The sequence below is a fragment of the Talpa europaea genome (genome assembly GCF_964194135.1).
Source record: "Talpa europaea genome assembly, chromosome: 6".
Taxonomy (NCBI): Eukaryota; Metazoa; Chordata; class Mammalia; order Eulipotyphla; family Talpidae; genus Talpa; species Talpa europaea.
This window is the reverse complement of record NC_140072.1, coordinates 90311151-90336430: the sequence shown is the minus strand read 5'-3', so window position 1 is coordinate 90336430 and position 25280 is coordinate 90311151. Positions and strand designations below refer to the sequence as shown.

Below are 25280 nucleotides of genomic sequence, written 5' to 3'. Positions count from 1 at the left end.
GCATTTACATAGTAGACCTTTAACATGAAACGCTTTCAAAAACCAGTGGACACCAGTAAACATCCTGAGGGCTCAGAGGTTAAGAGAGGGGAAAGAAAAGGATCATGGGGAGATAAAGGGTGGTGGCAGGGAGAATAAGAAAGAAAGAAAGAAGAAAAAAGGAAAGAAAGAGGATGGCCCAAAGAATGTTGAACTATAATATAGCCCTAATATTATTTAAGAATCATTTTTCTAATATATATAAATTACATAGATATATTAAAATTATATAATATGTATTAAAAATATAGTTCTTACAAACCAATAAGGAAATGAATCTCTATGTTAACAATAGACACAAACTGCAAATTCCAGTGGAAAAAAATTAAAATGACCAATAAACACACAAAAAAAATTTAACCTTCTTGGTAACAAAATAAATAAAAATAAAAACAGTAAAACTCCCTAACTAAATGGAATGGGAAAAAAGTGGAATAGAAAGAAAATATCCATCATTACCAAAGATTTGGAAAAATAGGTGCTTTCATGTTATTCTGTTGGGAATTTAAAGTGTTACAACCTTTGGAGAAGAATTTTGTTTTATTTATCAAAATCCTTAAAAAATCCTTTACAGAGACCTAACATCTGACCCAGCTTCTAGGGATGAATTCTAAGTAAGTTATTAGACAAATTGCCAAAGATACAAGTAAAAAAATGTAAATGAAAGGGTTTTTTTTTTTTTTATGATGAAAATGAGAACTTAAAAATACGGTCACTAGTCAGTCATATGTATTGTAATTAACCCATAAAAAGAAAATCTACCAAGTGCCAGTAATAGTGTAATGTAATCTGATTTTAGGAAAATGCATATCTATTAAGGAATAAACAAATGTGCACAACTGTGACAGTTTTGTCCCCAGTGCTTTACATATAATAATTCATTTAATCCTCATCCCACCCATGGTAGATCTTCATTTCACAAAAGAAGAAACCAAGGCAGAAAGCGGGACACACTTGCCTAAAGTCATACAGTTGCAGGAGCAGAGCTAGGATTCAAATAAGTTCAAACGATTCAAATCCAGTTATGGTGATTCCAAAGTGCCTGATCTATACTACAAACCCTGCTACATTGTGAGAGGTATGCTGTGCACCCTCACTTTACATGGAGAAAGACTTGGGGACACGTACCTACCAGCCTTCCATGCTTACCTCTGGGTGGAAGACTATAGGAGGATTCTGTTTATTAATTTAAAACATTTTTTAAATTAAATAAATATTTTCTGATTTTTCTTCACTTACATATCACTTAGTGGTAATAAATTACAAAATTTTAAAGTTGTAAAGTCATCACAAATTGTGAGAAATTTATCGTATCCCACCTTGTTCTGCTCCTTTGGTAACTTATAGGACAAAATAGGACATGCAGACTCAGCTTCCCCAACCTTGTCTCTGCTAAGACCTTCACTGAAAAGCCTCACAAAGACAAAATGTGTTTGTTGTGTGTTTTTTTTTTTTTTATCTCATTTCTTTCTGAACATTCTGTGCCTGTTATTATTATTTTTTTTTTCTTTAAAAAGGATTACAGCACCAGGCCCAGCATTCCAAAGCCCTGATGTTCAAACTAGGAGTTTGGGCCCATCATGTGACACCCCTTTTCCCACTAGGGTGGACCCAGCTTTGCCAAGATCCTTGTTCTTTCTGCTTTGTGTTTTCTCACAATCCCAGATCTTGATGCGAGGAAAATTCTCATTTTTTTCCTGATTCAAATCAATTTGGCTCTAGAGATTGTAGCAAATACCAAGGGGCCTAGAAATAATACAGTGTTTCCTGGTACTAACTTTTTAAAAGAGAGATTATGTTAGGAGGGGTTGCATTTTCTAAATTTGCATCAGCTTTTTCAGCTCAGGGGTGGTCCTGATTAGATTCCTCAATGATAACAGAGCTGCAAATGGCTTATAGAGTTCTCTGGAGATTAGTCCTAAACTCTGCCCTGTGCAAAGTGCTTTGCACACATTATTTTATCTCTTGCTCCTTCAGAGGTGGAGGGAGGTAAGAGTGTCCCCACTTCTTACAGGGTTCTGTGGTGCAGACTTCTGTGTAGTCAGAGCTCAGCAGTGGAGAAGCCAGGATCTTAGCTCTGACTGCCCAACTTCAAAGTCTGTGCCTGACAACTCAGGTCAGGATCTAGGAGAAGAGGTACCTGTTGACTATGTGGAGACTCAGAGTCCACTTCCCATTCCCTGACTCACTTTAGAAAGTGCAGGGGCAAAAGGACTTGAGCAGTGTTTGCAGGATGAACAAATGCCTGGCTGAAAGGAACAGGGCCATCCCCTGCTGGTCAAGGAATGTGAGAAGTCACCATTCAGTAGACCAGTTTTTGTTTGAGAGGAGCACCTGGGGGTGTTGATAGTCTAGGTTTTCGGGGGTAGATTTTATTCTCTCATGATAAGGAGACTCTTAAAATGAGGGGTACTTTAAGCCCTGGAGAGCAACAGTGATTTCCAGGGCATTATGGGGTTCCCAAATTCATCACTGAGAGCTCTCAATGTACTCACTTTAGACGAATGCTTGGGGCTGGAAGGGCTTTCAGAGGCCTTCTAGTAAATCTTCCACCTAAGGGAGGAACGTTGTCTGCAGCCCCCATTGCAAATGAGATTTCAACCACATCCAACTTCATTAAAAGTTCTGGAAAGCCCTTTCCTTACTTGTCTTCTGGATCTAATTAACACTTCTGTTCTGGGCTTCAGGATCCTCCATCTTGATGCTCTCCCACATAGCTGGCTGCTTTCCTGTCCCCCTCCTTCTTCCTCAGTGTCCTCCTCCACCTTCTCCTCTGACAATGAACACTTTTAGTAGCTTGGGTCGAGGTACCTCGAGGAAATGGACAGGTCTTAGGCATCTTTGTGCCCCAACCACCAAATCCACGCAAGTATCCAGTCAGCCTTTGTGAGGTTGCTTTCTATCTTGCTTCCTGTACTTGGTTCTCATCATCAGCCTCTCTCTTCTCTACTCATTTGTGTTCCCTCCAGACTATCCATGTGCCAATGCTTCAGCTGCTGTGAATCCTAACCCACATTCACCTCCATGCCCACAGCATTCAGCTCCCTACCAGCAATTAAGGAATTTAAAACAAAGCACCTAACGGACCTGGCCTGAGGAGGCTTCCACGTGAAGGCCTGAGGAGGCTGCCAACAAGAGGGAGTGTTTACTTGAGCAGACAGGAAGCAATGAACTCAGAGAATAACACAACCAGAGCCCGGTGAGGTCAGCACAGAGGGAAGGAAGTAATATTTTCCATTTTAGTTCAAACATGACTAAAGTTGTCAGGAATCAGTGCAATAACTACGGATTTTAACTAATTTGCATGGATAAATCTCTTTGCAAATCTTAGGTTTTTCTCCCCATATGTTCCTATTTTAGCTTTCACAAGATTTCAACAGATACAATTACAGAAAAAATGATTTGAAGCATGTTCAGTATATTTTTGTTCATTTATTTAACAAACACTCAATAATACATGCTATGTGTCAGGTACGGTTCGAAGAACTTTATATATAACCATGACACAATGCTGCCTTTCATTCACTTATTCATTCATTCAATAAAAATAAATTGAACGTCCTCTCTGAAACCACGTTGTGCTAGGAATAAAAAGGCAGAAGATACATTTTTTCTCTCTCTCCTGGGTTTAGTGGGAGAGACAGACAAGTAAATCAATAGAACGATGTCTGTAATAAGGGCCTCATGGCATATATCATTTGTCCCAGGAGACAAGGAGGGAGGGCATGTAAGTTGGTCCTGAGTAGGTATGTATAAATTGTGTCATGAAAGGTGAGTGTGGGCCTGCAGAGTGAGGTGAAGGCAGCAGAGCAGGAAGGGCCTGCACATAGCATTGAGGTAACAGTAGCCGGCACCTTCAGGGAGCTGCGAGCCCTATGCTACAGCTCTGAGCAGAGTGCATCTGAGGATGAGGAAAGCTCTCTTTCTACTTGAACTGTCAGAGGCCTTAGACCCAGACGTTTACTTTCTCGCAGCTCTGGAGGCTGGGCATCCAAGATCATCGTGCCAGGGGTTTGGATTTCCTTGGCTTGTAGATGGCTGCCTTCTCACTATATCTTCACATGGCCGTCCCTCTGCATGAACATGTCTGGGGTCTCTTCCTTGTCTTAATCCAGTCCTATTGGGCTAGGGCCTGCCCTGATGGCCTCATTTTAACTTAATATCTCTTTCAAGGCCCTGTCTCTAAATACAGTCACCTTCTATGGTACCAGGAGGTTGTGGCTTCAACATATGAATTTGGGAGTGGATATAGTCAGCCAGAAATCATGAAGAGGAGGCACTGAGGGGCTGAGACTAATATGGCAGCTATTGAAGTAATACAGAGGAAAGTGATAAAAGCCCTGGGTGAATCAATGGCCATGGGGCTAGAAAGGAAGCAAGAGATTCCTGAGGTTTGTAGAATTAAGACTCTGCAGGAGGAGGCAGCTAGTTGGCTAGGGGTGGAGGGACAACGGAGGAGGGAGGAAGTGGGAGGGTGCAGTCTAGGATGACTTCAAAGTTCTTTGCCTCCTAGGAATAAGGAACACAGGAGAAGGAGCACATCTGGAAGTGGGAGGAAGATGATGAGTTAGAGGTGCCAGTGGAAAATCACTGGCGAGTTTAGCAGGGAGTTGGACATATTGGTCTCACTCTGAAGAGAGGTCTGGACTTGAGTTAGAAATTCAGGAATTGTCAGTTTATATAGACTCAGAGCCAAGGATTTTGTAAGTCACTCAAGGAAAGGGAAGGTGGCCGAGGACAGAACCAAAGGACCCAGGAAAAAGAGTGACTGCCAACTAGAAGACCAGAAGAAAATAAGGAGCTGGCATTGACTAAATGAGGGCCTACTATGTGCTAAGTACTATGCTAGCATCTGATTTAACTTTTACAGAAGTTCCTGAATTAAAGCTAGAGCAAATACTTGTCTAGCTCTTTCTATGTACCAGGCTCAGAGTCATCGGCAGCAGCTCATTAAATCCTTACAAAGTTCCCTTGTTTACCCATGAAGAAACTGAGGCACATAGCGGTGACATTCTGCAGATCATAGAGATAGATTTGGAACTGAAACCCAGGTGACAAGGCAACCAAGACTAAGCTCCTCACCTTAGTGCAGCCCCATGGCCATTGATTCACTTAGGGCTTTTATCACTTTCCTCTGTATTACTTCAATAGCTGCCATATTAGCTTCAGCCCCTCAGAAGATTGTTGCTCTTCTGCCTCTGCCTCTACTGTAATAGATTTTATTTTATTTTTTAATTTTAAACCTTGTACTATTTATGGTGGCCAGTTGTCATGGGCCCCAACAGCTCTCTGTAGCCAATAGTCCTGACTGTTAAAGATCATAAAGTTGTATAAATGTTTTCCTTTTCGAAAACCACATTCATTTTTCTCTCTGGGGACCCAGCTGTCTGCAAATCCTTGACACAACAGCATAACCCACCAACCTACCTGGGGTTCAATACAAGTATCCACAGAGCTGCTCCAACAGGAAGGAGGCAGATATTCTCTGGAAGGATGGAACTAGCATCAGACACAAATAGGCTTTTGCTGCCACTGTGCTTGACTGGGGACAGCAGCAGGTTGATAGGAAGTTCCTCTGTTCATTATTTAGGTCTGTACCTCTGCAGAGGGCACTTACCACCCAGGACACTCAGGATGGTGCCCCCCACCCCCATCTCCGGTTGCCCCCTCCAGCTCTCCTCTGTGCACCCCCCCACCCCCCAGTTCAGCTCTAGGGCCCAGGCACTCCATATCCCTCACTGTGCTCAGAGCTATTTTCGCTGACGTTTCTGAATTCTGTAACTGGAAAACATCAACGTTGATTCTTCTGCACCTGTCTGATGCCAAGCCAAAAGAAAATAAAATTTCAGTGGCTTTTCTTTGAAGGACCAAGATATTCTGTCAGGCTTCTTAGAACCCGGGCCAAAGGCTCACTCTATCAAATCAATGGAGACAATGTATTTCATGATTTTTCTGTGGGAATACTGAGCTGTATGGCCCTGATGCCCACTCTCTTTGTAAATGTCTTTATCCAATGATAAATTTCATTTTCTGTTGGGCAGTAGGCCACACAGCCTTCATCAGTGTTCATGTTTGTGTGAGGGCACAGCATGAGCCTTCTTTGATGAAAATATTGATGAATTCAGGTGTAATGAACCCAGAGAGATAAATTCTTTGAGTCATAGGGTCCAATTTCCATAACCAAGTTTTTCTGTTCTTTTGATAGCACCCCACATTCAGGGATTGGAAAAGAAACACTGTAGGTGTGATAGAGGGTCTCCACAAGGTGCAGGTGGCATGACTTGTAAGGACTCGCACACCTGCAAGTGCTGAGGAACTACTTGCAGCCCGCAGAGCAGTGCCCAGGCTTGCACCACGCAGATGTGCCCCAGCTGTTGGGGGCACCCCTTTTAGCGCTAAGAAATTTAAGGATCAGAGAAGTTAAGAACTGTGCTCAAGATGACATGATGAGTAAGTGCCAGAAGCAGGTGTCAACTGAAACCTTTGCGCTTTCCATTATCCTAGGCAACTTATTCTACATAAGGTAAGGGAGGAGACAATTGCAGGGACAAGCATCATCTAGTGAGATTACAGCAGAAAGTACTTGGTAGATTTGACCCTTTAGAAGCTGCTGGGATGTGGTCAGGTCCCTTTCGGTGGAGTGGCTGGGGGTAGGGATCGATCCTGTGGCAAAAGGATCCATGTCTGGAGAAGGGATTTGTGATTGGAGCTCATGTATGGTCTGGGAATTAAATGAGATATGACAGAAAGATTCTTCATTCCACTTGACAAAATCTATGCAAGGATTCATGGTGGGAACACACAAAGGCAAATCAAAGACATTCTCAAAATTCTATTCAACTTTTATTTTGTTTTTTAGATTTATTTATTTATTTATACAAGAACTGGGGTACAGGTCAGATGTGCGGGAGGGTGAGAGGATTCACCAGAGAAAGAGCGGGGAACAGAACAGGCAGATTGACCAAAACACACTGCTGAGGGGAGCAGCGGGCGGGGCAGGAGAGGTCTGCCGGCCCTGTGGGTCCCTCCCTGGCAGGTGGGGATGGAACCTGCGCGGACAACTTCACAGCCCAGTGCTCAACTGCTGTGCCACCGGGCAGGCCCCTATTCAACTTTTAGAAACTAACTTAGAACCCCAAGTAATTGTCCCAGCTCCCCCAAACTGGGCTGGATTCTCCTCCATCAACTCAGGTTTCTCCTCAGCAAAGCTTTTCATTAAGGGCATTGAAAGTGCTGCAATTCTTGTCACACCCTCTTTCCCCTTGCAAGTTTGACAAGGGCAGGGATTGTGTTTCTTCATTCCAGCCTTCTCAGAATTGAGCTTGACTGACTCCTAGTAGATGCTACAGAAATATTTAATTAAATTGAACAAAACCACCCTCCTTTCACACCTCAGATCTCAAGCGCATTCAGTGTGCCCACAGATGAGCACATAGCTAGTCCTAAAATATTCGTAGACTGAATAAAAGAACACATCCTGGGACTCAGGGACCTCACCACCGATTGAGGGGCAGTAGCAGAGGAAAGACTATTATCCCTCGTACCCCTCTACTCGGCAGCTGCAGTCCCCAGTGCAGGAGAAGCAAAGCAACGAGACTCATGGGGACTTCACGGAGGCTTTATGGAAAAGTGACAGGATCAGTGGAACTTCTCGTGGAAGGGAATCCAGGGAAAGTCTGAGAGCAGGGGAAATGCTGGGTACGATCTGGAGCGGAAAGGGCAGCCAATTGAGGTGTGCCAGGAGTGGGCAGCTGACTCCAGTTTGGGGAGGGGCACCAGGGTGTAGCTCGCTGTCCGGCACGGCCCGACGGCCCCAGGTGTGGAGAGTGGGGCGCGGGGCACGCTCTTGCCTCCACTCTGTCCACAGAGCCGCGGTGTCTTGGGCATGGGTGGGAGCCGCGGGTCCTCGCCGCCTACCGGGGACCAGATCTGGAGCCCCAGGGCGGACTATCCCCACCCTCGCGCCCGCAGTGTCCGCCAGGGAGGGGCGGGCCCTGTCTCGGGTGTGAAGTAGCGGACCCGAGGGGGTTGCGTAACCCTTGGCTGCTGGCAGGCGCGACCGGGCTGGAGCTGGCCAAATTCTGAGACGATGATAATTTGGCCTGGAGCGGGGCGCGGCGGACGCACGGAGGGCGAATAAAAGGGCCGGGCTGCGCGGGGGCCGCTTTCTCCGCGCGGTGCCTGCAGCGTCCTCGCGGGTGGGCGGCCGGGCGGGGAGGCGTCTGAGCCGCCGCCGCGCTCCGGAGGACCCGGCACCCGAGGGCGGAGGACGGATCGAGCCTGGGCGTGCGGCTGCTTTCGGGCACCTTCCGGTACGAGTGGGGTCGGCTGCAAAAGGGCCGACGACAGAGCCATGGCGGGGGCGGAGTGTGTGCCCCCGGCCAGGCCGAGCCTGACCTCCATCTCGTCGGGGGAGCTGCGCAGCCTGTGGACGTGCGACTGCGAGCTGGCCGTGCTGCCCCTGGTGCAGCTGCTGCGCCTGCAGCCCGGAGCCTTCCAACTGCGCGGCGACCAGCTCCTAGTGCACGGCCCCGCCGAGCCGGTAGCCGCGCGCGGGGGCTTCAACGTCTTTGGCGATGGCCTGGTGCGCCTGGACGGGCAGTCCTATCGCCTCAGCAGCTACATCAAGAGGTGGGTGGCCTCGCCATGCTTCCCAGCCAGCTGCCTGTCCTCGTAGAGGCCTCCACCCTGCTGCTGCTCCCGGGAGCCCTGACTGACTTGGCTTTACTCAACCTTGCCTCAGACAACCCCTTCCCTCTCTACTCCCTCCCCTTCCAGCTGTTTCTAGATATTTCTCATGCTAAGGTCACCTGGGGCTGCAAAACTCTCCCTGACCTCACTTTTTCTGCCTTTTGCATTGACGTTTTGCAGCTGCCACTGAAGCCGCCCAGGAGGGCATCAGGGCAGGCTAATGGGGGAGGTAGGGTGGATAGCACATAACTGCCTGATGAGTTTCCCTTTCTGGCTCAACTGGTCAGATGAGCTCAAATTGGGGGCACACCCTACAGGGGATGTTTACAGAGAAGAGACTTACACCCTGGCTTTAGGTTTTGGAAAGAGGTAGTAGGAGAGGGTGCTCAATTCTGTGCACGGCTCCTTTTTATTAATGAGGAGCCCCAGTGAGCAAAACGTGCAAAAGTTCAAAGTTTCCTATCTTTGGCCTCCCTTTGTGTTTGTTTGTTTGTTTGTTTTAAAGAAATAGATAAACTGTGGCTCTGAAGGGAACAAAGCCAATTAAGTCCAGCCCAGAGTCTGCTCAATGGGTTATCTTGCAGGTAGATTTAGGTTCTAGGGAAAATAAGCAGTTTCCTAGATCGTGGCTGGCACCACCACATTTGATGGTGGAATCCCAGTTTAGCCATTGTGGCTCAAGTGCCTGAAGACATGGAGCAGACTCCATATCTGTGGGGAATGTTGTCTATCTGAAGCTGGCTTTGATCACCCCTGTGTAAAGGAAGAGGGCACTTCACAATTGACTACGTGCCTGGTGCCTCCAGAGGTCATTCTGGGCACATATGAGTCTTATATTTGTGCTGCACAGCTGAGTTCCCAGAAGTCAGCAAGTACAGTCCAGAGTCTGATTCAGAGATGAGTAAGCCCACCGACTCTTAAGGTATGAAGAGTGCTACTAGAAAAGAGCAGCACTGTGGCACCCAAGAGAGGCAGACAAACAAAATGAGATGCTTAAAAGCCTTTTCCAAGGTGTCAGTAAAAAAAACCTCTCCCTCCACCCCCAAGCAAAGAGAGTGAGAGCTTTGAATATCTGAAAAAACATTCCCCAGCAAGAATTTCTCCCTTTCTTACTGAATTGAAAATTCCAACCCCTTAGCAGGGGACTCTAGGAGGAACTGAGTTAGAAATCATATTTGCAAAGATTTAAAAAGAAGATAACCACTGCATTTGAGAACAGAGAATAAAAAATAAAAAGGTCCAGAATTAATGGAAGCTACAGGTTGGAGCCAGTTCCCCCAATCTCAGCAAACAGTGCTACAAATTTAAAATGATTTAGAAGTCTGGTTGTTAAACTCTTGCTTTGAACACCTCCTACACAAAAGGATTTTTAATGGTACTGGTCCTCTGGCAGTTTAGAGTCCAGAAGAAACACTGACAGGCCAGGGCACAAATAGGAATTAACAAATAAAAGGTTCTTGGTGTCTAAGCAATTGTGCGAGGGCTTTTTACCCTGGGAAAAGGCAGGGAGCATCTAAGAATAATTTGAGTGATGGAAGGAATGTTCTAAATTCCTCTCAAGAGGATGTACTACGGCAGGGGAAGTGGACTTTTATAACTGCTTTTATAACTGAGGATGACTTGCAGGGGTCTGGTCTGAATGGACAAAGTCTTCTAGAAAGAACCAGAACACTGGGTAGTAGGCAGCAGTCACAGATTTTGCCCTCATGGATCAGGAGTTGGGTGGCCAGTCAGGATTCTGACATCTGAAGTTGCTGCACCTCAGATATGCCAAATTTGCTCAGTTGTTCTTGGCTTTGGGGATAGCATTCAACTTCCCCTCTTAAAATATTGCTCTAAAGCAGACATTCATTCTCTATCTCTCTCTAACCCTCAATCCCTCCCTCTTCCTTCTTTCCTTCTTTCTTTCTTAAATAAGCTCTGGCCAGTTATACGAAGGAAAAACCTAGAATGATTTACTTTTTACCAGTCTGTTCTGGCACACTTCTAAAGATGACGGACTCATTGGATCAATGACAGCTAGTGTGCATACTTTGCAGTATTTTCTCCTCCCAGCGCTCAATTCAGTATTATTGCCTCTGTAGTGTTGGACACCAGTTTCAGTCACTACGGCCTACTTCAGATTTCCTCCAGGCTATGCGGCCATTGGTAAAGATGAGTTTGGCTTTGCCTTGCTATCATCTTAGAGTCGGCCTGTTCCCCAGCACACACTTTCCACTTTTCATAAGGAGATGGAACTTAAAATTGATGGACCCTGGGCACTTTTTCCTCTTCTGTGCTACCACCATATTCCTGCCTTATGTGTGGGACGGCCCCCAAGCAAGAGCAGCTGCTCAGATGGCAGGGGGAGGTGAGAAGGGCAAAAGGATGATTCTTAATCTCTTTGGGCCATAGAGCTCCTGAGATTCAGATATAGATTTTTTTCCTCCCAGAAGTGTAGATGAATACCCAGTGTCACCAGTTACTCAAGGAGTTTAGAAGATGCTTGGATCCAGTTAGAATCCTGGTTCTATTCACTAGTTGCTTGTTTGTTGTTGTTGTTTTTTTTCCCCCGATTGTTTGTGTTCATTCAACAAATATTTTTGGCATGAGATTAAGCCCACAACAAAAGCAGGATTTCTCTTCTCAGTCTCAGAAGTGATGCTGTGATTTTCTTAAGGGCCTTTCTCAAAGGAAAGAACCCCAAAAGGCTAGGAGCTACTCACCCTTACTGCTATGTCACTTGCTCAGAGAACCAGAGGACGACTTGGTGGCTCAAATTACTCGTTTGTTTTCTTATACTTGAATATTTTTCTAAATACATACTTTGTAGATAAACCTAAGGAAATCTTGGGTGGTGGGTAGGTAGTGATGGTCACAAAGGTCTTTAAAGCACCTTCAAGAAATTGCTTTAAAAATTCCCCATTTTGGGGGAATTTTTGGCAAGATTCTTATTGTTATCTTCTTTCTTCCAAGCTTTGAATTTCCATCCATATTATAGACAAAAACCTATTGAACATACCAGGTGTAAATCACTACTCTCTCTCCTTCTCGATTTCTTTCTTACACATACATATTTTTCCCCTATAATTTACTCTATCGGTGAGATGAACCGATGAATGCTTGTCAAAGGGGAACTCTGATTCCTCATTTCAATGGTCTCCTAGTAAGAAAGAAGCTGCTCAAGTAGTAAAAGAAGTACAGCAATAATAATGGTGGTTACTGATGTTTCCTTGAATACTAGGAATGGAGCAAAATACTTCACAGTTACTAGCTCAAGAGATCTTACAAAAGCATCACTATTTCTCTTTTTCCCAGATGAAAACATCAGGACCCAGAGCGATTAAGTCATTCCCCTGAGTAAGATGCGGGTGAGCAGTAGTGTCAGGGCTTTTAGGTAGCACAGTCCAGGTACAAGGCCTGTGCGTTCAGCAAACTGCCTAAAATCTGGATATAATTCTGGGTTGCTATAGATCACAGCAGGTTTCTCAGAAATTTCTCAATCTGCAAACAAAAAACTGGAATTTTATATACTTCCTGAATAATTGGTCTAAAAAGTAAGTCCAGCGATTTTTTTTTTAAAGATTTTTTATTTATACAAGAGCTAGGGTACAGGCCAGAGTCGTGGGAGGGTGAGAGGATTCACTAGAGACAGAGCAGGGAGCAGAACAGGCAGACAGATCGAAGGCATTGCTGAGGGGAGCAGCGGGTGAGACAAGAGAGGTCTGCCGTGCCATGTGGGATTCTCCCTGGCCTGCCAGGAATCGAACTGGTGCTGCGGAGGCTGCAGACAGCTTCACAACGCTGCGCTGAACCCACTGCGCCACCAGGGAGGCCCAGGTCCAGTGAATTTGAGGGAGCTGCTAAATGTGAAGATGTGACCTGCTCCTGCCCAGGTCTGACCAGCTGTTCGGTGATGACAGTCACACTCTCCCAGGGCAGGCAGCAGGCATGGAGGGTGGTGAGAGGAATGAAATGGGGAAAGTGAGAGTTACTTCAGCACTGGAACACACTCAGATTTTTACCCAGAGGGGTGGGGAAGTGGGAGGTGAGGGGACATGCTCAGGCTCTGTGTGCCCTCCCCCAACACCCAGGGCCACCTCTCAGGCCACCCTGACTTGAGGGGAAGATGTGGGAACACTCCCATGCCATGTGCAATGCTGTCATCCTGTCCTCCTATCTGGTCCTTTGTCTTAATCCCTCTGTCTGAGTCTTGGATTGGGTGACTTGTCTAGAACAGCAGCCCCTTAAAAAGATGCATAATGATACTGAAGAAGTTATTATATATGTGTTGGGCCATGATTTTTATGAAATTTAATCTAGAGGAAATGTGGGGCAGCATGAGGACTAGGACTGAACTGCCTTGGTTTGGATCCTAGCTCTGCTGCTTGAAGTTGAGTGACTTGGGAAAGTTATATCATCTCTGTGACTCAGTCTCCTCATTATAAAATGGAAATAGTAATAACCTTATAGGGTTGTTGTTCAGAGTTTAAATTTTTAAAACCCATAAGACAGTTATTGGCACATTTGATCACTTGACAAGTTGTAGTTTTATGAAGCAGCCCCATAAACCAAGTACACCCACATGTTGTGGGTGTTAAAAAAATCTGTTACCAGATTTTCTCAGTGAGGAAACGAGTCTCAGCAAAGTTTGAAAATTGGCTGAGGTCAGAGACAGAACTTGAACCCTGACCTGATGATTCAGAAACCACAAGCCATTGATATCTACCTTCTGGACTTCCATCCACTCCCTGGTCTACCTCTTACTCTCAGCTCACCTGTACTGTGTGCCCACATCCCCCAAGTTTCAGCTAAACTGTAACTTCTCCTAGGGTGCTCATCTCCCCACATTTTGCTGCACAGTGTATTTCATTGGAAAGAAAATCCCTCTTTTAACACCTCAGATGAATTAGTGGTTCTAACCCCAGGTCCCTCCCACTTTGCTCCTTCTTATTTAAATAACTAGGACATACCCCCACTGGAACTTGGACAAATGAATGACAAGAACTATGCTTTCCCTTGGCATTTATGATTTGAATGATTAATTTATTTGTAAACCTCTGAATGAGAGGGACCATGTCTTAGGCATCTCAGACTTAAAATAAGCTTGAAAGTCTCCTGAGGATCTTGTTAATATGCAGATTTTAGAAGACTGAAGCTGGGACGGGACCTGAACTTCTGCAGTTTGATAAGCTCCTGGGTGGCGCCCAGGTGTCTCAGGATCACTTTTTTAAGCAAACTATCATCTATCATTTTCATATCAAAGAGATGCATTTTCTTTGTCTTCCAAAAAGACTGTATGCTTCTTGAAAGCAAGTCTATTTACTAAGCAGCTTCCTGGCAAATGTTTATTCAGTGAATGAGTGAATGAGTCCTTCTCTGTCCCATCATGGTGTTTTACTCACATTGGGCATCCACAGTTGATGAATGAATGAATATATGTGCTCTTGAATGGCGTCACAAACATTAGAGTAATACATCTGAAAAGTTTGCTTACTGTCACTAGAGTTGGGGCAGAAGAAGGAAAGGTAGAAAAAGAAGGAGCTGTTTAAGAAGTTAGGGTGAGGCTCTGCTTGAAGCTATCAAGTTAGCTCTGGAAACAGGGCAGGACTTCCTGCCGGCTCTCTGGGGCAGAATACTCCTGCTCGCATTTGCTTAGTGTCACAGCAAAGGGTGATGAAAGCAAGAAGCAACCTCTGGATCTTCTACACAACTATTTCAACATGTGTTTCTCTTTTTCACTGCCCTATATTCCATATTTAAAAAAAAAAAATGAGTGCATGCACACACAGCCTCAGGTAGAGCCATTGGCTTGAATTCTTATTTGTCTTTGAGCAGCAAATTGTCAGAACCAAGGGAAATTGGGAACAGCTTTTCAGGTCATGCTAGAGGTGATATGAAACCTGAATGAACATCTGGACAAAGGTAACATCTTCAAGGGTGGGGGATATTTTAGCCACTCCTAGTTTTCTAGAAGCAAAATCAGTGCCTTCACCAACTTGTTCCCTATAACCTTCAAGCTGAAAAGATTAAGAAAGCAACTGGAGCAAGGAAGGGCCACTCTTGCTCTGTTATTTTTTAGATATTCATTTTGTCCTCATAATCTGTCAATGGATACACACCTGGTGTGTGTCTCGAGCTTACAGAACAGCAGCCTGTGGCCAACAGACTTGGCCAGGATTAAAGATACTAACAATATTTTTCAGGCATTTACTATGGGCCCAAGTGCTTATGTCTACATTACATGCACTGCATCAGGTCATCAAACAGAATACTGTTATATACTGTAATACTGTTATATTCCTTTTACAGATGAGGGGACAGGTTCAGGCAAGTTAAGTAACTTACTCAAGGTCACAGTAAGTTGCTGCTCTGGAACTGAATTCACACAACCAGTCAATTAGGACATGAGTTGGATCTTCTCATTTCAAATCACTATGCTTTCCACCACGTTGTTCTGCCTTTCAATCTTTGCATTGAATCAGACATAGAAAATCTCAGTCTACAAACATTTGGGGGCTGGGGTAAAAGTAATGAAGAAATGAAAGTTTGAAAGACTATCTTTTAACTGTTTGCTTTTCATCCCTAATGATAACTTCAGCAAATGTAATAAATATCCAACACACAGAAGCAATATTTGCCTTAGTAATTCAGAAATACACTTGATTAAAGATAAGATAACAAGTCCCTGATGTAGCCTAGTAAGGCTCCACTTAAAACCAATGATTGACTGTCAGATACTGAAATACCTGCAAGACTTAATAAGTAGGACTTCAATCCTTTTGTACTTTAGTGACTTACATATCCAAATTTTCTAACAGTGAATTTCAAAAGAATGCTCATTATTTCTTTCACTGAAATTGTGAGTTATTTTCACTGGAAAAAATTGAATCATAATTGGGAGGCTAGGAATGGAAGAGTTAGAAGGTATTTCTTATTTGTGACCTGGTTTAAATAGTGAGTTTAATTAATTAGGGATCTTGCCAACATCTCTTATCTTAAATTCTGTATCAGAGTCTCATACAGCTGCGTTTTCACACGTCTATGGTACAGTGCTAACTGATGTGTGCTGTGATGATATTTACAGCCCCACTAAGATCCTAAAAGTGCCTCTAAGTCATCAAAAGAAAACTAAATTAGTTTCCACATGATTTTATTATTCAGGGCATCTTATTAAATTCAGGCTCCAAAATGGTTGCTACATGTATAAGCTATACATTAAACTCAATGTAGGACTATCCAGAAGCACCACTTCCCCAGTCCCATTCTCTGATTATACCAAGTAACAGTTCTTTGAACCCCACAGCGTTCAAACAAACCTTCCATGGAATTCTGAGGGAAAACCAATCATCCTCCCAACCAGTGATCAATTATAGTTGTTTTTTTTTTTAATCTTTTCCCTGTGAGCTGCTGATTCATTGAAACAAAATCATTGTTTCCTCCAATAGGATTGTCAATTGATTTTGTAGGCAGAGGGAAGTACTGCACTATCATTTGTGCCATCAGAAAAGTAATCAAAGCTTTGAATTTTCTAAATGATCTGTACAAATGCCTTGTGTGTGCCCTGGACAATGACAGTCAAGCCATGGGTATTATGAGAACAGAAATAGCGTCCTGAGGAAAATACGAAGTATTTTAAGTGACTATAAATTAACTACATGATGAACATGGTGGGAGAACATGAAAATCCACCTTGGATGGGTCAAAGGTGGTACCCGATTCCCACCTCAATGTCACACATTACTTTTTCATGTTTACTACAGTCAGACTCAATTTTCTTCTTCTGCTGCTGCTGCAGGAGTTTTCTTCCCCTTTTCTCCCTCTGCATCTCCTCAACTCCCAGCCCTCTATCCTACAACCATAAACCTCACCAGTCTCTCTCCATCTTCTTCCTGAGCAGCTCTGGCCTGCCCCAGCAGGGTCCTTGGTATAGCAGGAGATTCGAGGGCACAGGGATTCCCCTGTCCTGCCACCCTCTGCCCCGCCCCCACTTCCTAGGCCTGAGCTCCTTGGAGGTAATAAGGCACATGTGAAGGCCTACCTGGTGCATAACTGGTGCGTGATTAGTGTTGCTGAGGGAAGGAAGGAAGGAAGGAAGGAAGGTCACATGAACTAGCACATGGTGATTCCCTTTCTCTTTCCTTCTTTGCTTCCTTTCTTCAGTACCTTTAAGCAGTTGGTCAATTGGGGGAAAAAAAATAACAAGTAGTTTCTCCCTGCTGATGCGGAACACAAATGCTTCTCCACTGCCGGTGCCCCCACCTCACCCCGTTCTCTCTCCACACTGTGCTGACAGGTGAGGGGAGGGTGGAAAGGGACAAAAATTCCATCTATAGTATCTGACCTAGTCCATTCTCCAGATACTCTGCAGGGTCCTTGCCCTTCTTCATCCCCACCCTCCTCTCCTCTACTGCAGCATTCTTCACCTGCACCCCTGAACATCAACCACAGCAACCCCCTATTCTTTCTTGGAATGCTGCAGCCCATTGTCTTCCCCCTCCCCCATCCCAGGACCAGCCCCCTAACTACCACAGTACTCAGGGGTTGAGAGATCACATAAAACATCTGGGGAGACAGAAGGCAGGAAGAATTTTAGAGGCCTCTTCAGGGGTCAGGTTTTAAAAGCTTTCCAAATCAGGTCTAGCAAGCCCAGAAAATAGATAATAACACAGATTTTAAGAAACCAAGCTGGGGAACAGACACGCTAAAGTTGTGTTTTTCTGACTTGGGGGTAGATATTTTCCTGTGTACTCTTGACTCATGCTTGGGTCACTGTGCTATGTGCTGGCCCTTCTAAATGGGTTATGGAAAGTAGGTTGGAGGGGGCAAAGGGGCTGAGGGAACTGTGTGACCACTGCTCCCTGCAGCGTGCTCGCCAAGGCTGTGATTTTCATGTCAGGCGTTGGAAAGACAACAAGTCAGAAAAAAATGCTGGAGCTGTCTCTTCTCACTGTTAGATGTAAGAAGGCAACACACTACAGTGTAGCAAACCCAGAGAGTGCTGTCGGCAAGGCAGCCCATTCACTCCATGCACTCTGTGCTTCCCAAGGGGAATTCAGCTCCGAAGTGAAGAGGGACAGTGGCAGAAGCATCACCAACCTGCTGGATGCCATTCAAAGGGTGTCCATGTGGTATCAGAAACTTTGGTTAGAAACTTGACCATCTTCTTAAAGGAAGTCCATTTGAGTATGGATCTTTCCTCTATCAACAATGTGGGTAAAGATAAGAGAAGGACTCCTTGGAAAATTTGTAAAGTAGGGAGAGAACTGACATGTAGAATGACAGTCACAAAGCAAAAAAAAAAAAAAAAAAAAATCTTTCCAGACTGGAATAACAAACTAAATCCAAGGAGATTAAATTTAACAGGACCGTGAGCAAAAATCCAACATTAATTGTTGGGTTTTGTTTTTCTAATTACACAAACTCAATATCAGGGAGACGAAGGGGGAGCTGAGTTTATCTTGAGGTTAGAGAAAGAGGGGAGGAGAATGAAAAGAAAATTTCAGACCCACCAGTTAAACTGGCCTGGAGAAGACCCAGCTAATTCCACTTATTGAGTGTAATTTATTCTCAATCCAGAAACATAGAGTTCTTATAGCTGCAAATAAATGCTTCCAGCCCGGATGATAAATGGTGCTGGTGGTCTTATGGAAAAGGCTGCCCCTGAGAGACAGGCATTAGTGCCAGGTCCCCCAAAGATCATGTCCATCTCTAGATTGCACACTGATGTCACAGCACACCATGGGAAGATTTATGTGTATGGTACAAATATGGCTGCCTCCAGCAGGATACATTTTGGGGGACTTCCCTCAAAAGATTGGTCTGGTACAGCCCCTTCATGATTACGTTGAAATTGCCTCTGCTTTCTTCATAGATATGTGGAAATAACCAACTACTTCGATTATAAAGATTACAGAGAGACTATATTGAGCAAACCAATGCTGTTCTTTATTAATGTACTGACCAAAACAGACACCTCAAAAGGTAAGTATAGAAGTACGTTTGGTTTGACGCTGCTTTGCTGGATTGTGTACTGTGGCATGCTGATGAGGTGCAAAACAGAGTGGATGTCAGCTTGAGATGAGGCTGGGAACGAGAAGCCTGGTGTGTTAGACCATCTGAAGCACAGCACAAACTTGCAGAACAAATCTCTAAATGAGCCTGGGGCAGAAGCCATCTGTCTCTTAGTTTCTTTTGTACTTCCTCTCTAGACAGGAAGTGATTCGATGTTCTCAGCCTGTGGGGGGTACAAAAATGACTAGAGTGTTGAAGGTGATATTTAAAAATACCTACAGTGTATCAAACACATATGCAAGGCATAGTCTAATGTCATTTATTGTCACAGTGGCCCTGTAGACTTACCATTCAAATAGAAACACATTTGAGCTGAAAGGCTGTTAGTAAGTATACAAAGATATAAACTAGGACTGGCCAGGAAAACTAGAATTTGAGGTACCCTACCTTGGAAGACTTCACTATCCCCATTGTGTAGGTGAGGAAATAAAGGTAAAAATAACAGCAGCTATAAATGCTTTTGTATTTCATTTTCCAGTGCTCAAATTTCAGTTTTAAACATCTTATTATTTCTTCCAGTAAATCCGACTAATTGATAAGCAATATATTAACTCAAAATTCCAATATGAGAATATCTCAGTTTTCCTTCTTCCTCCTGCTCAGAGTAATATGGAGGGAAAGTTATGGGCATAATATTCTGTGATAGGAGCAGAATTTCTTAAACTTACTTCTAAATAACATTTTTACAGTGAGTCCAAGGTAATAAAGAAGATCTACAAATTCCAAATAGACTTCCAGAAACATTCACTCTCATTCAAATTCTCTGCTCATTTCATTCTGAATCATTTTGATTCTCTGCTCACTTCATAATGCAAAGTCTCACTGCTCTCTCAGCAGGAAGAGTCAGGACAGATGCAAGGTAACAAGCAATGCACCTTAGAGCATCTGAATCACTGATTTTATTTGACTTGATGATGACCAGAAAGGCAGAGAACTCTCTGGGAATGTAATTCACAGATGTGTCAAGTACACCTCCTGCCTCAATCTCTCAGGAGGAATTTTAAGAAAGAATAAGAGATCTCTCCATTTTAATATGTTAATGAAAGTGCAGGGAATGGCACAAGAAGATGTTTGCAGGTGGCGTACAAAGGTACCCAGTTGTATGACAACAATTATGGAAGCAGTACAGACACCCAGCACTGGTTAGTGTGAGGAAAGTTATGAAATGAAGAGATTGCATAATACAGAAGCTCAAGATGGTCAAGTTTAAATTAGGAGAATTGTGGTTAAGACAGTAGCCAGTCCTGCTGCTATCCTAAAGTGTACTTTAGTGCAAATTGGAAAAAGACCATTATTAGTTCACCACCATTTGCTAATTCTCCTTAGAAGTTAGTTTGTCAAAATTAATATACAAATAGACAATGTCTGTGAATATGAATAACATCCTCTAAGCTTGAGCAGTGCACAACCTGGGGTATCCAGCACAATGGTGGAGTATGGTGATGCTGACGATCTAAGCAACCTGGCTTAGTTTGTGTAAAAATTAATTAAATTAATCAAATTGCTTGCCTGATTGTTTAGTTTGTTTATTATCTTAGAGAGAATATAAAGTAGTTTATATGTAAAGTTCCCCAAAAAATGGGAGAAATAAGGATAGGAAAAATAAGATGATGTTAATGCCAAGGTTAGTAGAAATGTATTCTTCAAGGATTTAACATTTTCATTGGTGGATCAGAGGTTTGGTTATCAAAGCTAATGCAAAATTTTCAGTTCCCCAAAATGGTGGGCATGGCTGGGCCGTGGCCCTTAAACATAGGGTGACTATTAGCGTTCTGTGTCTCCCTAGGAAAAGTACTTGAGTAATTAAAGCCATGAGCTTGATTCTGGGGCCTGGAAGAGTTAAGACGTTATTGGTTAATAATATTCAAATTTTCTAATGAGTAAGCAGCTTTCCCTTACTTAGATTATATAGAATTAGACAGAATTAGATTTAAGGGATTACCAAAAACAAAACAACTATCCACCTGGACTTCAGAAACACGATAGTATTTAAACAAAGGGCAGGACTTCTCTTCCCATTGGGGACTGTTTTGGGGGTAGGGCAGAGAGATCAATCTCAGCTTCCCTTGATCCCTTAGAAACCTGGACTGGTTCTCTGGCAGAATGAATGTCAGGTCTCTAGTGGCTGTGAAGAGAAATGAGAAGGGAGTGGGGCAGACTCCTTCCTAGGACTTCACAGATTTTCTGCTTTGCATATGAGGACAAGGTGGGAGCCAAGTGCTTTTTAAATATCCAGGAAGGTGGTGCCTTGAAAAGCAGGCGTCTGAGTTTTCTCTCTAGCTCCCTGTGCTGGGTACGGTGGCGAAGGCTCAGGTCTCATCTGTGACAATTACAGAATGGGGTTTTTGATTTCTGAGACACAAGTAACAAACTGCAGCCTGGGAGAGCCGATTCTCTAACCTGCTTTTACACTATCCCAGATCTTCCTTCAAGTCTGTAAAATACTCTGCAACATTTCTAGAAATCTGGTTAGGCTTTGTGGTAAGGGTTTGAAGGAGCAGCGAGGGAGATTACAAATGAGAGAAATCTCCAAATAAGGTGTGAATCACGGCTTTATCAAGCACTAAGAAGAGGGTTTATGTCATACATGCCTACTTTTTGAATTCTGCTTCCTCATGTCTAGAAAGGACATATGCATTTCTTGTGAACACAAGACACCCCAAGATAAGAAGACAGATAGAGCAGGGGATGGACATGATCATTTCCTCAGTGATTGGAGAAAGCTACCGGCTCCAGGTAAGCCTTGGTCTCTCTGAACCCAGGCTGCCAACCACACCCTAGTGGTCTGTGCATTTCTTGCCAGGACCGTGTCCCTAGAGCCTCGCTATACCTTAAGTGTATCCAGGCACCATCAGCTCCCCACTGCTTCAATATATTTACTAATAAAGTGAGCTTAGCTTCTAGTAACTAGAAATCACTTATTAGAAATGTGGTAAATTTAGCTTTGAGTAAGCTGTTGAAGGTCTTTTGATGGATTATGATGCCATTACAAAAACCTGTTTAAAAAAGTAATAAAGGCAATAACCTTAAACTGTATCAGGGTGAAAGAGGAGTAAGAGGTATGCTATTTTGGATATTTAGCCAGCCAATTCTATTGTAATACATATTACATTCTCTAATATAATTATATTCTCTAATAAAGGCTATAGTTAATTCATGAAATTAATTAAATGCTTCTTTCTCTTTCAGTTTGATTTTCAAGATGTAGTAAAGGATTTCTTCCCTCCAGGAAATGAGGTGGTTAATGGTGAAAATTTGAGCTTTGCATATGAGTTCAAAGCTGATGCATTATTTGATTTCTTCTATTGGTTTGGGCTCAGCAATTCCACTGTCAAGGTGAATGGAAAAGTTTTGAATTTATCGAGTACAAGACCAGAAAAGAAGGAGACAATTAAATTATTTCTGGAAAAAATGAGTGAACCTTTAATCCGAAGGAGCAGTTTTTCTGACCGAAAATTCAGTGTAACTTCCAGAGGTAAGTTAAAAATTCTCAAGTACCTGGGGACAGTAGCTCCATAACAGGGTAGAAGACTGCATGGGTGAGGAGGGCTGACTCATGGAAACAGCAAGGCCCCCTTGTAACAGTGCAATATAATAACACATAATTCAGAAATGAGAAGTGTTTACTACCAAAAAGAAAGGTAGTGACTTTTCCTTTTATATGGCTTAATGTTTTTGGACATAGTTCTATTGTGCAGCACACCGAGGTAATATTTTTTAAAGTTATTGACTTAAATACATATTACTATCATTTAAGTATTATTAACAATAATTTAAATATTATAAGACTTTCATGATGTGTATATTTGGGATAACAGAATATTATTTCAAAAGGCCAGCTCAGAGAGGACACTTCATGGTCAACATCTTTAAAAATATTTGGAAGGGTTCTCCAGAGTTTGCAAGAACACAAAAGGATAACTCTTGAGAATGCTTTGCTTAACAAACTATGAATTATAGATGGCGGATCTGGATTTTAATATCCAGTGCCTCCTCCGCAAGAGCTGGCCAGACTTTTGTCTGGTGTGGCTGAGGCAGGTGACATCAATCAAGACCTGTCTGGACTTGTCTTCTGCTGAGCCCATTCACCAGGCCCTGCTAGTCTGCTCCAGAAAGCAACTTCCTGGAAGCAGGACTTTTACTGGTGGTTGCCAAAAAAAACAAAACAAAACAAAACAAAAAAACAACCAAACAATCAAAAAAAAACAAAAAAACAAACCACCATAAAAAGCACCAGCACCAGTCTGTATGAACCTGCAGTTTTCAAAAAGTTCAGATATCAAATAATCTTGTCTTTATTGATTGTATTTAATATAGTTTCTTTCTTCCAGTGTTTATAACAAGAATGCTTATGCCTAATTATTCTTATGCCAAAAGTTCTCTCTCTTCCTCACGCCCCTCCTTATTTCCCCCTCTCTTTTCCTGCCTCCTTCTCCCCCATTCCACAGTCTTTAACTTTCTCTGCCTGAAGGCTTACAAAGATACTTTAGTGGGGGATTATATAGCTAATAATCTTGGAGAAGATTAACTCACCCAGTCTTGGCTCAAAAACTGACCTCTGCCCTAGGTATCTGTCCCCCAAACATGTACCTTTTGTCATCAAGTAGAAAGGGTGCAGCCAACTCACTGCAGACTACTCCAGCCCAGAGAAGGAAATGACAGTTCACATCCTACTGATAAGTACAAAGCAACACATTTCTGTTTAGCTTTTTGTATTTTTTCTGAGAAAGCTGGGATTCTCTATTAATTATTGTCATGGTTACATTGTATGTTGTGTGAGTTGTAAAGACTCTTGTTTTTTCAGTAATGGTAATGAGGCATGTCTTGTTTGCTGTCTTCAGGTTCAATAGATGACGTTTTTAACTGCAGTCTGTCACCCAGATCATCTCTGACAGATCCACTCTTGGCAGAATTACCATTTCCAAGTGTTCTGGAATGTGAAGAGACGCCCAATCAATTGATCTGATTGGACTGAACATCTTGCAGTTACTCCTACACTCCAGACCCATACCAGAACTGGAGGCTGAGAGGAGAAAGTAGGAGGTGAAGGTTGAGGGAACAGGTTGGTGGGAACCTGGCACTTCCTCCAACTTGTCAACCCCTCTGTTCCTCCTTGGTTTCTACAGACGGCCCTTTTTTTCCATTTGCCTGGGTGGCACACTGGCAGCTGACTTTAGGATGTGAGGATTTTGGCTCCATGACTGAGGGGAGCACAGGTATCCTCTCCTTTTAACCCTTTTCCAAAGAGGCAGAGGGAGCATCAGGGTCCTGCTACCCTGACCACTTTGCTTAGTGCGTTTGTAGCCTGGGACTTTTCTTACAGCCCCTGTGGGAGCAGTCTGACCTGGGTGTTGACCCATGAGGCTTCATAAATCTGGGTTTGCTCCTCTGCTGGGACCTCTGTCTGAACCCAAACACAGCAAATATGGGGTCAATGGTGCTGGTCTCTCACAAACCTGGCTAGGCAAAAATTCTAGGACACCTTTCACTAGAAGGCAAGCTTGTTTTTCATCCGGCTTACAATATGCCTTAGGAGAAACATTCATGATAAGGTTCATTAGGGGATTGGCCAGGTTGATAGGATGGAAACTGTCTCCTACTGCCTGAAATTTAAACTTCCTTGGCCACCTTCTTAACAAAGTGGTCTCTGTAGAACTAGGATAGATGATGTGGTACCAAGCAATGGCAGGGGATGGATAATTTATACAGCAGTGTCCTCTTGATTGAAAGCACATTATGCCAGTTGGGTATTTTAAATAAGCATTTAGCAATCCTAACACAAAAAGCAAGATAGAAGAAAGTTGTAACATTACCATAATCTATTGTAACATCAATACATTTTCATCTCATAACTACAATTCTTTTTGAATTCTTCAAGAAGAAAAAAAATCATCTTATCTACATGTAGAAACCTGCAAGAATGAATTACTACATATGCTTATAATGAAGATTTATGGGCCCCAAGTTTAATTTTTCTATTTTTTTAAAAGTATTCCTGTATTACACCTTTTGATAACACTACTGATTGTTCTTTCATTTTTATTTGAAATGTTATGTATCATGTTTGTGCAATTAAAATTTTTCTTAGCAGTCAACTGGTTAAATTTGTGGCCAAATGTGTATGTGATCTTTCATTTGTAGTCTACAGGTCATATATTTGTCTTGTAACTTACTAAATTACATAAGAATTCACAGCCACATTCTTAAGATGAGCCTTTTGAACAATGGTTTTATCATTTGGAGGAAAGAAGCACAATTTGATAATGACCTTTCAGAAAAGCAAAGGGAAATGTTCCTTAATAGCAGAAAAGAGTAAACACTTGTTATTCAACTTAGTGAAAAGTGGAGTATTAACAATATGTTTTCTACCAGTGCAAACAAACCTTAAGAATCAAAAATTAAATGCTTCCCAAAGGAAATAGAAGTTCTATTCACAAAAACTGACAAAGAAGATGTTTTAAACATAGCCGAATTGAGAAAAACCATCAAAATTTATT

At 43.0% G+C, this 25280-nt stretch overlaps 1 protein-coding gene and 1 pseudogene across 2 annotated transcripts; one reads left to right on the top strand and one right to left on the bottom strand.

Annotated features, from left to right (window-relative positions):
• Positions 1-5292: 5292 nt before the first annotated feature.
• Positions 5293-7926, bottom strand: LOC311171839 (ribonuclease P protein subunit p40-like; annotated as a pseudogene). Its single transcript has 2 exons — positions 7742-7926; positions 5293-6338 (listed from the first exon to the last, which is right to left on the bottom strand). The product of its transcript is annotated as a ribonuclease P protein subunit p40-like (transcript).
• A 466-nt stretch (positions 7927-8392) lies between these two features.
• On the top strand, positions 8393-23749 carry MEDAG (mesenteric estrogen dependent adipogenesis; the record flags this gene model as incomplete). The annotated part of the gene is made up of 5 exons (XM_084234970.1): positions 8393-8670; positions 18584-18693; positions 21407-21519; positions 21973-22258; positions 23625-23749. 5 exons carry the CDS (start codon positions 8393-8395, stop codon positions 23747-23749), a joined length of 912 nt encoding a protein of 303 aa, XP_084091096.1.
• Positions 23750-25280: the final 1531 nt, after the last annotated feature.